Source organism: Nerophis ophidion, linkage group LG13, assembly GCF_033978795.1.
Source record: "Nerophis ophidion isolate RoL-2023_Sa linkage group LG13, RoL_Noph_v1.0, whole genome shotgun sequence".
Taxonomy (NCBI): domain Eukaryota; kingdom Metazoa; phylum Chordata; class Actinopteri; order Syngnathiformes; family Syngnathidae; genus Nerophis; species Nerophis ophidion.
Genome location: NC_084623.1, coordinates 51,050,481 through 51,068,876, shown reverse-complemented (window position 1 = coordinate 51,068,876; position 18,396 = coordinate 51,050,481). Strand labels below are relative to the sequence as shown.

General features: G+C 35.8%; 1 protein-coding gene across 1 annotated transcript in view; it reads left to right on the top strand.

The window, feature by feature from the left end:
- Positions 1-18,396, top strand: part of si:ch211-235m3.5 (BICD family-like cargo adapter 1) — a 67,898-nt gene that overhangs the window by 1,548 nt on the left and 47,954 nt on the right. The window contains exon 2 of the mRNA XM_061919162.1: positions 15,583-15,798. Within this exon, the coding sequence (XP_061775146.1) occupies positions 15,583-15,798 (216 nt within the window). The remainder of the gene's footprint in view (positions 1-15,582; positions 15,799-18,396) is intronic.

Below are 18,396 nucleotides of genomic sequence, written 5' to 3'. Positions count from 1 at the left end.
ATGGATGGATGAAATGAGATTTTCTTTTTTAAACGGGGATAGCAGGTCCATTCTATGTGTCATTCTTGATCAATTGGCGATATTGCCATATTTTTGCTGAAAGGATTTAGGAGGGAGAACATCGGCGATAAAGTTCGCAACTTTTGGTCGCTAATAAAAAAGCCTTGCCTTTACCGGAAGTAGCAGACTATGTGCGCGTGACGTCTCGGGTTGTAGGGCTCCTCACATCCTCACATTATTTATAATGTGAGCCTCCAGCAGCAAAAGCTATTCGGACCGAGAAAGCGTCAATTTCCCCATTTAATTTGAGCAAGGATGAATGATTCGTGGATGAGTAAAGCACAAAAAAAAAAAAAAAAAAGGCGACAGTTTCAGGCGACGGCAGTGTGAGCGATTCAGATGTTATTAGACACATTTACTAGGATAATTTGCATGTTCTCCCCGTGAATGCGTGGGTTCCCTCCGGGTACTCCGGCTTCCTCCCACCTCCAAAGACATGCACCTGGGGATAGGTTGATTGGCAACACTAAATTGGCCCTAGTGTGTGAATGTGAGTGTGAATGTTGTCTATCTGTGTTGGCCCTGCGATGAGGTGGCGACTTGTCCAGGGTGTACGCCGCCTTCCGCCTGATTGTAGCTGAGATAAGCACCAGCGCCCCCCCCCCCCACCCCCCGTGACCCCAAAGGGAATAACGGTAGAAAATGGATGGATGAAATGAGATTTTCTTATTTAAATGGGGATAGCAGGTCCATTCTATGTGTCATACTTGATCATTTGGCGATATTGCCATATTTTTGCTGAAAGGATTTAGGAGGGAGAACATCTGCGATAAAGTTCGCAACTTTTGGTCGCTAATAAAAAAGCCTTGCCTTTACCGGAAGTAGCAGACGATGTGCGCGTGACGTCACGGGTTGTAGGGCTCCTCACATCCTCACATTGTTTATAATGTGAGCATCCAGCAGCAAAAGCTATTCGGACCGAGAAAGCGTCAATTCCCCCATTAATTTGAGCGAGGATGAAAGATTCGTAGAATGAGGAAAGTTAGAGTAAAGCACAAAAAAAAAAAAAAAAAAGCGATAGTTTCAGGCGACGGCAGTGTGAGCGATTCAGATGTTATCAGACACATTTACTAGGATAATTTGCATGTTCTCCCCGTGAATGCGTGGGTTCCCTTCGGGTACTCCGGCTTCCTCCCACTTCCAAAGACATGCACCTGGGGATAGGTTGATTGGCAACACTAAATTGGCCCTAGTGTGTGAATGTGAGTGTGAATGTTGTCTGTCTATCTGTGTTGGCCCTGCGATGAGGTGGCGACTTGTCCAGGGTGTACGCCGCCTTCCGCCTGATTGTAGCTGAGATAAGCACCAGCGGTAGAAAAACACTCACATTCACACACTAGGGCCAATTTAGTGTTGCCAAAAGGGAATAAGCGGTAGGAAATGGATGGATGGATGAAAGATTCGTGGATGAGGAAAGGGAATAAGCGGTAGAAAATGGATGCATGGATGAAAGATTTGTGGATGAGGAAAGGGAATAAGCGGTAGAAAATGGATGGATGGATGGATGGATGAAAGATTCGTGGATGAGGAAAGTTAGAGTGAGGCACAAAAAAAAAAAAGGAAAAAAAAAAGGCGACGGTTTCAGGCGACGGCAGTGTGAGCAATTCAGATGTTATTAGACACATCTACGAGGATAATTCTGGAAAATTCCTTATCTGGTTATTGTGTTAATACTGTTTTAGTGAGATTATAAAGTCATACCTGAAAGTCGGAGGGCTGCGGTGAACGCCAGTGTCTCTGAGAGAAGCCAAGATCACAGCTGCCTTTTTGACAGCTACAGGAGGAGGTCGCATAATCCACTGAAGTCTCCGGTAAGAGCTGACTTAATGGACATAAATAAATGATAAATGGGTAGTACTTGTATAGCGCTTTTCTACCTTCAAGGTACTCAAAACGCTTTGACACTACTTCCACATTTACCCATTCACACACACACACACATTCACACACTGATGGAGGGAGCTGCCATGCAAGGCGCTAACCAGCACCAATCAGGAGCAAGGGTGAAGTGTCTTGCTCAAGGACACATATCACAATTTTCCCCATCCAAAAACTTGCTGGTTGACGTAAAGAAACATGTTCGCTTGACCGCTCTGTGTTAAAGCTTCACAACAAACAAAGAAACACAAAATATAGGGTTTTAAAATTCAGTGTAAAAAAAATATATATATATGGTGGTAGGAAATAGATGGATAGACGGACAAGTAAAAATTCAGTGCATAAAATCCATCCATCCTTTTTCTACCGCTTTTTCCCTTTGGGATTGCGGGGGTGCTGGTGCCTATCTCAGCAATAGTCCGGCGGAAAGCAGTGTACACCCTGGACAAGTCGCCACTTCATCGCAGGGCCAGTGCATAAAATATATATTTAAATAAAAAAATGTTTTTAGTTGTTGTGAAGTTATTATTTTTAATTTTGTATTTAAATATTTAACCGGTAGAAAATGGATGCATGGATATTTTTATTGAACAAAAAAATACATTTATAATTCACAATAAAAAATAAAGGCACTTCATCAAGGAAAGAAAACAAAAGCAAATACAGATAGTAATAATACTAAAAAATATGAAAAAAAGACAAAAGGGCGACCTAAATCACTTTAATTTTTTTTTAACAAAGATATAAATTTATTCTCCAAGATTTGAATTCAGTACCTAAAAATTCAGCGCAGAAATATTCGCAGAAAACTCCCGGTGAATCCAGTATGAACCAATCAATCCTGTCTCAGAATCCGCCAATTTCATTTTATTGAAAAAAAATGTGAGCGATGTATTTATGTTTAAAAATTAAAATTGTTAAAATATAGTGTTTTAAAATTCAGTGTAAAAAAAATAAAAAAATTAAAAACAGCGCTAAAAAATGGATGGATGGACATGTAAAAATATTTCAGTGCATACATTTTTATATTTTTTATTTTTTAGTTGTAGTAAAGCTATTTTTTAATTTTTATTATTTGATTTTTATTGAACAACAAACATACATTTAAAATCCACACAAAAATCAAGGCGCTTTCAACATCAAGGAAGGAAAACAAAAGCAAATACAGATATAGTAATAATACTAAAAAATATGAAAAACAAAACAAAAAGGGCTATCTAGATCACTTTAAATGTTTTTAAAAAAAGATATTAATTTAAGGGATTTTGTACTCTGAATCATTCTCCAAGATTTGAATTCAGTGCATACATATTCAGTGCAGAAAAATGTGTTCAAAACTCAAGACGTACTTCCGGTAAATCAAGTATGAGGCAATCGATCCTGCCTCAGAAGCAGCCAATTTTATTTCATTAAAAAAACAAATTGGGAGCAATGTATTTATGTTTAAAAATTGAATTTGTTAAAATATGGTGTTTCAAAATTCAGTGTGAAAAAAACAAAACAAAAAAGGAAAGATATTCAATGCATAAAAATTCCATAAACCTCAAAACGTTCCTCCAGTAAATTCAGACTGAAGCAATCGATCAGAACCATCCAATTAGGTGTTTCAGTCGTAATTTACTTGAAGTAGGAATATTTGAAGTTAAAGTTTGATATTTGATATTAAAGTTTGGAATATTTCTGTGCAGTTTTTTAAAATTTTTTTTTTACATTGATTTTTTTTTCACACTAAATTTTTATACACTGTATTTAAAAAAACAAAACACCATTTTCGCAAACTTGATTTTTAAACACAAACATCTTACCAGCACATTTTATTCAATTAAATTGTGTCTTTATTACAGGGGTCGGGAACCTTTTTGGCTGAGAGAGCCATGAAAGCCAAATATTTTAAAATGTATTTCCATGAGAGCCTTATACTATTTTTTTAACACTGAATACAACTAAATGCGTGCATTTTTAAGTAACGTCAACATTTTTTGAGTACAATAACTCTCATATTCTTTTTAATAAAATATTTATTCTGAAGCTAACCAATAATAAATAGAATATTTCTTACCATTAATGCGACTTCTTGAACAGATGCGTGGATTAAAATGCAGGAAAATGTTTTGTATTTTGAACATTATTTTTAACTCCGATTATCAGTGGAAATATTAATTTCTTATCGTGTTAAGCAATGTCAGCTAAAATTAATCTGAGAGCCAGATGCATCCGTCCAAAGAGCCACATCTGGCTCTAGAGCCATAAGTTCCCTACCCCTGCTTTATTACAAAGTTTTTTGGACACTCAATTTATGAAACTAAGTTTTGGTGAGAGATGAATTTTTTTTTGCATGAAATTATGCTAACAATTAAATTGGGAAAAAATAGTGAGCAACATATGTGTTTAAAAATTAAGTTTTTTATAATATAGTGTAAAAAAAATATCAATGTATAAAAATAAATGTGAAAAAATCAGTGCAGAAATATTCATTGCTTCAAAACTGTGAGTCTTAAATTTAGAAAATTTTATGGATAGAGTTTTTACACACTGAATTTTGAATGCATTACATTTTTTTTAACATTGATTTATTATTATTTTTTTTTTTAAACACTGTAATTTTACACAAACCCAACAATCCAGTTATGACCGACTGAATGCCCTGAGATTTACACAATGACTTTTAAAACACACACATTTCAATTACATTTTCAGCATAATTTGATATAAAATAATTCAGTTCACAAAATTCAAACGCCCAAAAAAATGACATAGTTACATAATTGAATGAAAATAAACAGATTCTTTCTTACAATGAATTTTAAAACACTGTATTATAACAGGCTTCACGGTGGAAGAGGGGTTAGTGCGTCTGCCTCACAATACGAAGGTCCTGCAGTCTTGGGTTCAATCCCAGGCTCGGGATCTTTCTGTGTGGAGTTTGCATGTTCTCCCCGTGACTGCGTGGGTTCCCTCCGGGTACTCCGGCTTCCTCCCACCTCCAAAGACATGCACCTGGGGATAGGTTGATTGGCAACACTAAATTGGCCCTAGTGTGTGAATGTGAGTGTGAATGTTGTCTGTCTATCTGTGTTGGCCCTGCGATGAGGTGGCGATTTGTCCAGGGTGTACCTTGCCTTCCGCCCGATTGTAGCTGAAATAGGCACCAGCGCCCCCCGCGACCCCAAAAGGGAATAAGCGGTAGAAAATGGATGGATGGATGTATTATAACAAACTGAATTTAGCCCCTACATTTTTGTTCAATAAAAAAAAAAAAAATCAGTTCACCAAAAAATCAATTAATAAGGAAGTGCAAAAAAACAACAATATTTTGTAAAAAGGAGACGAATAAACCTCCATATGTTTATTTACCTTAACATTTGCTCCTTATAGTGCAAAAAAGTGCAAAAAAAACAATATTTTGTAAAAAGGAGACGAATAAACCTCCATGTTTATTTACCTTAACATTTGCTCCTTATAGTGGAAAAAAGTGCAAAAAAACAACAATATTTTGTAAAAAGGAGACGAATAAACCTCCATATGTTTATTTACCTTAACATTTGCTCCTTATAGTGCAAAAAAGTGCAAAAAAAAAAAAAATATTTTGTAAAAAGGAGACGAATAAACCTCCATGTTTATTTACCTTAACATTTGCTCCTTATAGTGGAAAAAAGTGCAAAAAAACAACAATATTTTGTAAAAAGGAGACGAATAAATCTCCATGTTTATTTACCTTAACATTTGCTCCTTATAGTGCAAAAAAGTGCAAAAAAACAACAATATTTTGTAAAAAGGAGACGAATAAACCTCCATATGTTTATTTACCTTAACATTTGCTCCTTATAGTGCAAAAAAGTGCAAAAAAACAACAATATTTTGTAAAAAGGAGACGAATAAACCTCCATATGTTTATTTACCTTAACATTTGCTCCTTATAGTGCAAAAAAGTGCAAAAAAAACAACATTTTGTAAAAAGGAGACGAATAAACCTCCATATGTTTATTTACCTTAACATTTGCTCCTTATAGTGCAAAAAAGTGCAAAAAAAAAAACAATATTTTGTAAAAAGGAGACGAATAAACCTCCATGTTTATTTACCTTAACATTTGCTCCTTATAGTGGAAAAAAGTGCAAAAAAACAACAATATTTTGTAAAAAGGAGACGAATAAACCTCCAATAGGTTTATTTACCTTAACATTTGCTCCTTATAGTGCAGAAAAGTGCAAAAAAACCAACAATATTTTGTAAAAAGGAGACGAATAAACCTCCATATGTTTATTTACCTTAACATTTGCTCCTTATAGTGCAAAAAAGTGCAAAAAAACCAACAATATTTTGTAAAAAGGAGACGAATAAACCTCCATGTTTATTTACCTTAACATTTGCTCCTTATAGTGGAAAAAAGTGCAAAAAAACAACAATATTTTGTAAAAAGGAGACGAATAAACCTCCATATGTTTATTTACCTTAACATTTGCTCCTTATAGTGGAAAAAAGTGCAAAAAAACAACAATATTTTGTAAAAAGGAGACGAATAAACCTCCATATGTTTATTTACCTTAACATTTGCTCCTTATAGTGGAAAAAAGTGCAAAAAAACAACAATATTTTGTGAAAAGGAGACGAATAAACCTCCATATGTTTATTTACCTTAACATTTGCTCCTTATAGTGCAAAAAAGTGCAAAAAAAACAACAATATTTTGTAAAAAGGAGACGAATAAACCTCCATATGTTTATTTACCTTAACATTTGCTCCTTATAGTGGAAAAAAGTGCAAAAAAACAACAATATTTTGTAAAAAGGAGACGAATAAACCTCCATATGTTTATTTACCTTAACATTTGCTCCTTATAGTGCAAAAAAGTGCAAAAAAAACAACAATATTTTGTAAAAAGGAGACGAATAAACCTCCATGTTTATTTACCTTAACATTTGCTCCTTATAGTGGAAAAAAGTGCAAAAAAACAACAATATTTTGTAAAAAGGAGACGAATAAACCTCCATATGTTTATTTACCTTAACATTTGCTCCTTATAGTGCAAAAAAGTGCAAAAAAAACAACAATATTTTGTAAAAAGGAGACGAATAAACCTCCATGTTTATTTACCTTAACATTTGCTCCTTATAGTGCAAAAAAGTGCAAAAAAAACAACAATATTTTGTAAAAAGGAGACGAATAAACCTCCATATGTTTATTTACCTTAACATTTGCTCCTTATAGTGCAAAAAAGTGCAAAAAAACAACAATATTTTGTAAAAAGGAGACGAATAAACCTCCATATGTTTATTTACCTTAACATTTGCTCCTTATAGTGCAAAAAAGTGCAAAAAAAACAACAATATTTTGTAAAAAGGAGACGAATAAACCTCCATGTTTATTTACCTTAACATTTGCTCCTTATAGTGCAAAAAAGTGCAAAAAAAACAACAATATTTTGTAAAAAGGAGACGAATAAACCTCCATATGTTTATTTACCTTAACATTTGCTCCTTATAGTGCAAAAAAGTGCAAAAAAAACAACAATATTTTGTAAAAAGGAGACGAATAAACCTCCATATGTTTATTTACCTTAACATTTGCTCCTTATAGTGCAAAAAAGTGCAAAAAAAAACAACAATATTTTGTAAAAAGGAGACGAATAAATCTCCATATGTTTATTTACCTTAACATTTGCTCCTTATAGTGCAAAAAAGTGCAAAAAAAAAACAATATTTTGTAAAAAGGAGACGAATAAACCTCCATGTTTATTTACCTTAACATTTGCTCCTTATAGTGGAAAAAAGTGCAAAAAAACAACAATATTTTGTAAAAAGGAGACGAATAAACCTCCATATGTTTATTTACCTTAACATTTGCTCCTTATAGTGCAAAAAAGTGCAAAAAAAACAACAATATTTTGTAAAAAGGAGACGAATAAACCTCCATATGTTTATTTACCTTAACATTTGCTCCTTATAGTGGAAAAAAGTGCAAAAAAACAACAATATTTTGTAAAAATCAGACGAATAAACCTCCATATGTTTATTTACCTTATTTGCTCCTTATAGTGCAAAAAAGTGCAAAAAAACAACAATATTTTGTAAAAAGGAGACGAATAAACCTCCATATGTTTATTTACCTTAACATTTGCTCCTTATAGTGCAAAAAAGTGCAAAAAAAACAACAACATTTTGTAAAAAGGAGACGAATAAACCTCCATATGTTTATTTACCTTAACATTTTCTCCTTATAGTGGAAAAAAGTGCAAAAAAACAACAATATTTTGTAAAAAGGAGACGAATAAACCTCCATATGTTTATTTACCTTAACATTTGCTCCTTATAGTGCAAAAAAGTGCAAAAAAAACAACAATATTTTGTAAAAAGGAGACGAATAAACCTCCATGTTTATTTACCTTAACATTTGCTCCTTATAGTGCAAAAAAGTGCAAAAAAACAACTATTTTGTAAAAAGGAGACGAATAAACCTCCATATGTTTATTTACCTTAACATTTGCTCCTTATAGTGCAAAAAAGTGCAAAAAAAACAATATTTTGTAAAAAGGAGACGAATAAACCTCCATATGTTTATTTACCTTAACATTTTCTCCTTATAGTGGAAAAAAGTGCAAAAAAACAACAATATTTTGTAAAAAGGAGACGAATAAACCTCCATATGTTTATTTACCTTAACATTTGCTCCTTATAGTGCAAAAAAGTGCAAAAAAAACAACAATATTTTGTAAAAAGGAGACGAATAAACCTCCATGTTTATTTACCTTAACATTTGCTCCTTATAGTGCAAAAAACAACAATATTTTGTAAAAAGGAGACGAATAAACCTCCATATGTTTATTTACCTTAACATTTGCTCCTTATAGTGCAAAAAAGTGCAAAAAAAACAACAATATTTTGTAAAAAGGAGACGAATAAACCTCCATATGTTTATTTACCTTAACATTTGCTCCTTATAGTGCAAAAAAGTGCAAAAGAACAACAATATTTTGTAAAAAGGAGACGAATAAACCTCCATATGTTTATTTACCTTAACATTTGCTCCTTATAGTGGAAAAAAGTGCAAAAAAACAACAATATTTTGTAAAAAGGAGACGAATAAACCTCCATGTTTATTTACCTTAACATTTGCTCCTTATAGTGGAAAAAAGTGCAAAAAAACAACAATATTTTGTAAAAAGGAGACGAATAAACCTCCATATGTTTATTTGCCTTAACATTTGCTCCTTATAGTGGAAAAAAGTGCAAAAAAACAACAATATTTTGTAAAAAGGAGACGAATAAACCTCCATATGTTTATTTACCTTAACATTTGCTCCTTATAGTGCAAACAAGTGCAAAAAAAACAATATTTTGTAAAAAGGAGACGAATAAACCTCCATATGTTTATTTACCTTAACATTTGCTCCTTATAGTGGAAAAAAGTGCAAAAAAACAACAATATTTTGTAAAAAGGAGACGAATAAACCTCCATATGTTTATTTACCTTAACATTTGCTCCTTATAGTGCAAAAAAGTGCAAAAAAAACAACAATATTTTGTAAAAAGGAGACGAATAAACCTCCATATGTTTATTTACCTTAACATTTGCTCCTTATAGTGGAAAAAAGTGCAAAAAAAACAACAATATTTTGTAAAAAGGAGACGAATAAACCTCCATATGTTTATTTACCTTAACATTTGCTCCTTATAGTGCAAAAAAGTGCAAAAAAAAACAACAATATTTTGTAAAAAGGAGACGAATAAACCTCCATATGTTTATTTACCTTAACATTTGCTCCTTATAGTGCAAAAAAGGGCAAAAAAAACAACAATATTTTGTAAAAAGGAGAGGAATAAACCTCCATGTTTATTTACCTTAACATTTGCTCCTTATAGTGCAAAAAAGTGCAAAAAAACAACAATATTTTGTAAAAAGGAGACGAATAAACCTCCATATGTTTATTTACCTTAACATTTGCTCTTTATAGTGCAAAAAAGTGCAAAAAAAACAATATTTTGTAAAAAGGAGACGAATAAACCTCCATATGTTTATTTACCTTAACATTTGCTCCTTATAGTGGAAGGAGCAAACCTTTTGTGATGGTTAAAGATTGCAGCCTGAATCCAAACAACAGACTCCCCATTTTGTCTACAAAAGTGAAAGTGGAAGAAGCAGAAAAAAAATTGGCAAAAATGACTCATTATGTTTACTTGTACTGTCACTTCATAACAATGCACTACAGCCCACTACCTTGATGTTTTGGATTAGTCCTGAGTGTCTGTGTTTGTGGTGTACATTGTTCAATGTGGCAGCTACTTTCTACCTATTTATCTATTTATTTATCTTTTTATCTCTGGAAGCGGCATGTCTTTCAAGTAGGGGAAGCTCATTTTCAGCTATTTTCTAAACAGGAACACAGTCTCCAATAACACAGATACAGTGCATCCGGAAAGTATTCACATTTTGTTATGTTACAGCCTTATCCCAAAATCTTTTTTGTCCTCAAAATTCTACACACAAGACCCGATAATGACAATGTGAAAAGTTTTTCTTTAAAATTGTTGCTGATTTATAAAAAAATGAGTGCATGAGTATTGACAGCCTTTGCTCGATACTTTCTTGTTTTTGAATACGGTGCCTCAAGCTTGGCACAGTTGTCTTTGGGCAGTTTCGGCCATACCTCTTTGCCCATTCATACCTCCCATCAGGTTGGATAGGAAGCCTTGGTTTTCATCCAGCATGTTTCTGTACATTGCCGCATTCGTCTTTCCCTCTATCCTGCCGCTCAAAAACATCCCCACAGCATGCTTCACTGTAGGGATGGTGTTGGCCTGGTCATGTGTGGTGTCTGGTTTCTTCCAAACAAGACTTGCCTGGCATTCACGTCAAATTGTTCAATCTTTGCCTCATCAGACCAGAGAATTTAGTTTCTCATGCTCTGAGAGTCTACTGTATCAGGCGCATTTTGGTAAACTTGTAAAAAGGCAGCCAGTCAGGTTTCCCGCTTCACACAAATCTAATTAGAGACACACACATGTTTAATAAATCAGCAACAATTTAAAAAAACAACTTTTCACATTGTCATTATTGGGTAGTGTGTGTAGAATTTTGAGGACAAAAATGAATTTATTCCATATATCGGACTGTCGATATTATCGGCCGATAAATGCTTTAAAATGTAATATCGGAAATGGAATGTGTGTGTGAATGTGGAAATAGTGTCAAAGCGCTTTGAGTACCTTGAAGGCAGAAAAGCGCTATACAAGTATAACCCATTTACCATTATCAGTATCGGTTTCAAAAAGTAAAATTTATGACTAAAACGGCGCTCGACGGAGTGGTACTCGGACGTAGGGAGGAGTACAGAGCGCCAATAAACCTTAAAGGCACTGCCTTTGCGTGCCGGCCCAATCACATAATACCTACGGCTTTTCACACACAAATGAATGCAATACATACTTGGTCAACAGCCATACAGGTCACACTGAGGGTGGCCGTATAAACAACTTTAACACTGTTAAAAATATGCGCCACACTGTGAACCCACACCAAACAAGAATGACAAACACATTTCGGGAGAACATCCGCACCGCAACACAACATAAACACAACAGAATACAGAATACTAACTCTTCCGGGACGCTACAATATAAAGTAGGACGACGAATAGCTAAACATGCTTCACTACACACCGTAGCTCACCGGAGTCAAAATGTAAACAAATGCCTTTGGTGGATCTACACCGAACATCCACTGTAACGATACCGAGTACAGGAGTGTATCTAGTCGATACGTCTATGATTACGATATTTTTTTGGCATCGCAACATCTTCTTTCATTTAAAAAAATGTATATTATGTTTATAAACTCCGGAAATATATCCCCGGACACATGAGGACTTTGAATATGACCAATAACTACTTGGTATCGGATTGATACCCAAATTGGTGGTATCATCCAAAACTAATGTATAGCATCCAAACAACAGAAGAATAAGTGATTATTATATTTTAACAGAAGTGTAGATAGAACATGTTGAAAAAGAAAGTAAGCAGATATTAACCGTAAATAAAGTTGATTAATAATTCATTTTCTACCTCTTGTCCCTAATAGTTTTGACAAAATAATAGAATGATAAATGACACAATATTCCGCCCGATTGTAGCTGAGATAGGCGCCAGCGCCCCCCGTGACCCTGAAAGGGAATAAGCGGTAGAAAATGGATGGATTTTACTGCATATGTCAGCAGCTAAATGAGTATCCTTTGTTTGCTTACTTACTACTAAAATACAAGTTGTCTACTATGTTAACTATTTTATTTAAGGACACAATTGTTCTTCAATTGCAATAAGAAACATATGTTTAATGGACCGTGAGATTTTTTTGTTAAAATAAAGGCTTTTATTTAGAAAATTATCAAAATACATTTTTGTATCGGGACAACCCTAGGAGAAAAACCAAATTATCTAATTACCGGAATGCCGGAAAAACATGAAACAAAAACTTCTATGTAGGTCTCACTTAAACCTACATTTTAAAATTGACAACCTTCAGCAAAAATCAACAGGAAGTTAAAAATTACCCCTTCAAAATAAAAGTTTTGCAAACACCCGTCACCTTTTTTCAAACATTATCTCCTCTGAGCTCGTTTGTCGTTTCGGCTTCAAACTCGCACAGAAGAGAGATTGAACACTTCTGATTAAAAGTATGGAACAGAGTTTTGATTAGTGCTCCGGTTTTGATTTTCCGCGCCTTCAAAGAACCCCTGCGCAAAGTTACCTAAAAAATGTCATTTTTGCCTCTTTGAGCTGTAATTTGACCCCTTTAAAATGCTTCAAAGTGCAAGTTAAAGCTCTACTATACAAAGCGAAAGACATTTATCAACAACATCCAGAAACGCCGATCTGTAATTTGACCCCCTTACCATGCTTTAAAACTCACCAAATTTTACACACACATCAGGACTGGCGAAAATTGCCATCTAATAAAAAACCAAACCCTAAAAAAATCAAAATTGCGCTCTAGCGCCCCCTAGGAAAAAACCCAGACAAAACTGCATGTAACTTCTGTAAGAAATGTCGTAGAAACATGAAATAAAAACCTCTATGTTGGTGTGACTTAGACCAGGGCTTGAGTAGCGGCAGCAGCCAAAGGCGTACCCGACCAACGCTGCTTGCAGCTTTAATTTAAATATGTATTTTCTCAATTTTAACAATTTTACAATAGACAACAACGGCTTCACGGTGTGTCAGAGGGGTTAGTGCGTCAGCCTCACAATACGAAGTTCCTGTAGTCCTGGGTTCAAATCCAGGCTCGGGATCTTTCTGTGTGGAGTTTGCATGTTCTCCCCGTGAATGCGTGGGTTCCCTCCGGGTACTCCGGCTTCCTCCCACCTCCAAAGACATGCACCTGGGGATAGGTTGATTGGCAACACTAAATTGGCCCTAGTTTATAAATGTGAGTGTGAATGTTGTCTGTCTATCTGTGTTGGCCCTGCGATGAGGTGGCGACTTGTCCAGGGTGTACCCTGCCTTCCGCCCGATTGTAGCTGAGATAGGCGCCAGCGACCCCCCCCGCGACCCCAAAAGGGAATAAGCGGTAGAAAATGGATGGATGGATGGATGGATGGATACAATAGACAACATATAATTATTCATGCTAAAATTAAGAATATGCCGTAAAGTCAATAACAACAAAAAGTAAAAAGCTCCTAAAGCTAGGGAATTTTTTAGAAATAAAATGTTAACATCTTGTCAAGTGGCAAATCATTTTCATTTGAGGACAAACTTGCAATAATAAACATATGTTTAATGTACCGTAAGATTTTTTTGTGGCGCAGTGGTAGAGTGGCTGTGCGCAACCCGAGGGTCCCTGGTTCAAATCCCCACCTAGTACCAACCTCGTCACGTCCGTTGTGTCCTGAGCAAGACACTTCACCCTTGCTCCTGATGGGTGCTGGTTGGCGCCTTGCATGGCAGCTCCCTCCATCAGTGTGTGAATGTGTGTGTGAATGGGTAAATGTGGAAGTAGTGTCAAAGCGCTTTGAGTACCTTGAAGGTAGAAAAGCGCTATACAAATACAACCCATTTATCATTTAAATAAAGCCATTAATGCAATTTTTCGTGGTCCCCTTTATTTAGAAAAGTATCAAAGTATCAAAATGCATTTGAATATTGCTATCAGGACAGCACTAAAACATACAGACACACAAATTAGTACACAGGCACGTGAATTGGATTACAGATGCACAGACTGAGTTCAATCAATCAATCAATGTTTACTTATATAGCCCTAAATCACTAGTGTCTCAAAGGGCTGCACAAACCACTACGACATCCTCGGTAGGCCCACATAAGGGCAAGGAAAACTCACACCCAGTTGAACTACAAACTTTCTCACCTAACAAAGCGCACCATTAACTTATATGATCCAATCCAAACAACCTTCCCTAGTCATGTTCGAAAAGAAATTTGAATTGCAAAGAAGATACAAGAAATTGATTACAAAGCTTCAAAGAGGTTGTCGTGGACGTAAACAAGGTAGGCGTTGAACTTTCACATACTCTTGATATTCAATTATCCTGGTGTAAAATAATCTATTGGTAATGTGTGGATGAATTACAAACTATCTCACCTACCAAAGCGCACCATTAACTTATATGATCCAATCCAAACAACCTTCCTTAGTCATGTTTAGAAAATAAATTTAAATTGCAAAGGAAATACAAGAAATTGATTACAAAGCTTCAAAGAGGTTGTCATGGACGTAAACAAGGTAGGCGTTGAACTTTCACATACTCTTGATATTCAATTATCCTGTAAAAGAATGTATTGGTAATGTGTGGATGAAGTACAAACTTTCTCACCTACCAAAGCGCACCATTAACTTATATGATCCAATCCAAACAACCTTCCTTAGTCATGTTTAGAAAAGAAATCTAAATTGCAACGAAAATACAAGAAATTGATTACAAAGCTTCAAAGAGGTTGTCATGGACGTAAACAAGGTAGGCGTTGAACTTTCACTTACTCTTGATATTGAGTCATCCTGGTGTAAAAGAATGTATTGGTAATGTGTGGATCAATCAATCAATCAATGTTTACTTATATAGCCCGAAATCACTAGTGTCTCAAAGGGCTGCACAAACCACTACGACATCCTCGGTAGGCCCACATAAGGGCAAGGAAAACTCACACCCAGTGGGACATCGGTGACAACGATGACCCAGTGGGACGTCGGTGATAATGATGACTATGAGAACCTTGGAGAGGAGGGAAGCAATGGATGTCGAGCGGGTCTAACAATAGACAATGTGAAAGTTCAATCCATAATGGATCCAACACAGTCGCGAGAGTCCAGTCCAAAGCGGATCCAACACAGCAGCGAGAGTTATGAGTATGCAAATAATTTGACTACAATTAAAATGTCGTACATAACTTCAGCCCTTTCCACTCCATTGACACACATTGTGTACATACTGTACTACAGTACTCGTTAACGAGACACGTGTTCACGCCTTGAAGATGTCCTTACAACACATTTCCTGTCGTCAACTTCTCACATTCTTGTTAAGAAACGATCGGGTTCTTTCTGTGAAGTGACAACGCTGCCTTTGACTTACGCCGCCTTTTAAAGAATTTTTTTTTAATTAGGCCAACTTTACAGCGTGTCCTCTCGCGCAGGTGCTGGAGCAAGGCAGGCACGAGCTGCGCCTGAAGCTGGAGGGCTGCCAGTTGGAGTGGGAGAGTCAGGTGGGCTACCTGGAGAGGGACGTGAGGGAGCTGGGCTCCCAGGTGCAGCAGCTCACCCGGGCCCTGCGCCAGGCCGAGAGGGACAAGTCACGAGCTGAGCTGGAGCACAGCGAGAACACGCAGAAACTGAGGGAGCACCTAAACACTGTGAGTCCCAGCAACCACACACACACAGGGAAGTGTGTGTGTGTGTGTTCTTGTATTTCTACCCTTCTTGAGACATCAGCAAGGAAAAGTACCGTCCATATGAGGACAAGTTAGGACATGAATCATGGTCCCAATACGGAAAACCATTGCCTCCAATAGAGAATGTCTCATTTGCACTCCTAGTGGTGAAATCTATCAAAAAATAAGGTGGTCCCAAATAAAGGAGGGATATTTCAAATTGACTGTGTGTCGGTTTTAAAAGTGCTCCCCCTCTGGTCAACATATGAAATAACAAGTGTCACACTATTATGTTAGATCCACTATGGACTGAACACTCACACTATTATGTTAGATCCACTATGGACTGGACTCTCACACTATTATGTTAGATCCACTATGGACTGTACTTTTACTATTATGTTAGATCCGCTATGGACTGTACTTTTACTATTATGTTAGATCCACTATGGACTGGACTCTCACACTATTATGTTAGATCCACTATGGACTGGACTCTCACAATAATATGTTAGATCCACTATGGACTGGACTCACACTCTATTATGTTAGATCCACTACGGACTGGACTCTTACTCTAATATGTTAGATCCACTATGGGCTGGACTCGCAAACTATTATGTTAGATCCACTATGGACTGAACTCTCACACTACTATGTTAGATCCACTATGGACTGGACTCTCACAATAATATGTTAGATCCACTATGGACTGGACTCACACTCTATTATGTTAGATCCACTATAGACTGTACTTTTACTATTATGTTGGATCCACTATGGACTGGACTCTCACTATTATGTTAGATCCACTATGGACTGGACTCTCACACTATTATGTTAGATCCACTATGGACTGGACTCTCACACTATTATGTCAGATCCACTATGGACTGGACTCACACTCTATTATGTTAGATCCACTATGGACTGGACTCTCACACTATTATGTTAGATCCACTATGGACTGGAGTCTCACTCTATTATGTTAGATCCACTATGGCCTGGACTCTCACTCTGTTTTGTTAGATCCACTATGGACTGGACTCTCACACTATTATGTTAGATCCACTATGGACTGTACTTTTACAATTATGTTAGATCCCCTATGGACTGAACTCTCACACTATTATGTTAGATCCACTATAGACTTGACTCTCTCACTATTATGTTAGAGCCACTATGGACTGGACTCTCACTATTATGTTGGATCTACTATGGACTGGACTCTCACTATTATGTTAGATCCACTATGGACTGGACTCTCTCACTATTATGCTAGATCCACAATGGACTGGACTCTCACACTATTATGCTAGATCCACTATGGACTGGACTCTCACACTATTATGTTAAATCCACTATGGACTTGACTCTCTCACTATTATGCTAGATCCACTATGGACTGGACTCTCACACTATTATGTTAGATCCACTATGGACTTGACTCTCTCACTATTATGCTAGATCCACTATGGACTGGACTCTCACACTATTATGTTAGATCCACTATGGACTTGACTCTCTCACTATTATGCTAGATCCACTGTGGACTGGACTCTCACACTCTTATGTTAAAAGCAGTCTTTTTCTCACAATGAGTCGATTTTTTTCTTATAAAACTAGGAACAAGTTCTCATATTCTTTCTGTTTCTGTAATAATGCAATTTTTTCCCATGAAATTATTACTTTTTTATGTAAAATTATGACTTTTAATGCAAAATGGTGACATTTGTCATATGAAATTCTGACTTTTATCACAATATTACCAATTGTTTTTGTTGTTCCTGCAAAACGGTGACATTTTTTGAGTAAAATTATGACTTTTGTCTTAATTTTGCCTCGTAAAATTTTCATTATTTTTATAACATTGCCAACATTTGAAAGTTCTCTCATAAAATTGTGAATTTTGTAAAAATTACGACTATTTTCATAAAATCGTCAAAATTTTAAGCTTTTCTTGTAAAATTGCGACTATGTTTGAGTAAAATTTCAACTTTTATCATAATATTGAACAAATATTTAGTTTTTCTTGTAAAATTTTGACTTGCGTTGAAAAAAATTATGACATTTTTATTATAATACTGCCAAAATTATAAGTTTTTTCTTGTGAAATTCCAACTCATTTTTCACAACAAACTTTTATTTTTGCATAGTATGTACTGTATATATTATTAATGTTGTAAATACACATCTTTATACATCTCGAAAGGGTGGTCCTAAAGAGGTAGGCTTCTTTCGCCGGTCTCAAGAATGTACAAATACAAGAATGTGTGTGTGTGTGTGTGTGTGTATGTATGTGTGTGTGTGTGTGTGTGTGTGTGTGGGTGTGTGTGTGTGTGTGTGTGTGTGTGTGTGTGTGTGTGTGTGTGGCCCTCAAGGTGATCAAGTAACAACATAAGCCACAAAAGCAGATATCAGGGCGACCCTGTCCACGCCACACACTGACACTGTGTTCTTTATACACACAAAGTGTTATTGTGTGCTTCGTCACAAAGTTCATTAAAGCAGTGATATTAGAGACACCAAAAATGGTTACCAAAGAAAGACTGACTTATTCTTATTAGAGTTGGATGAAAA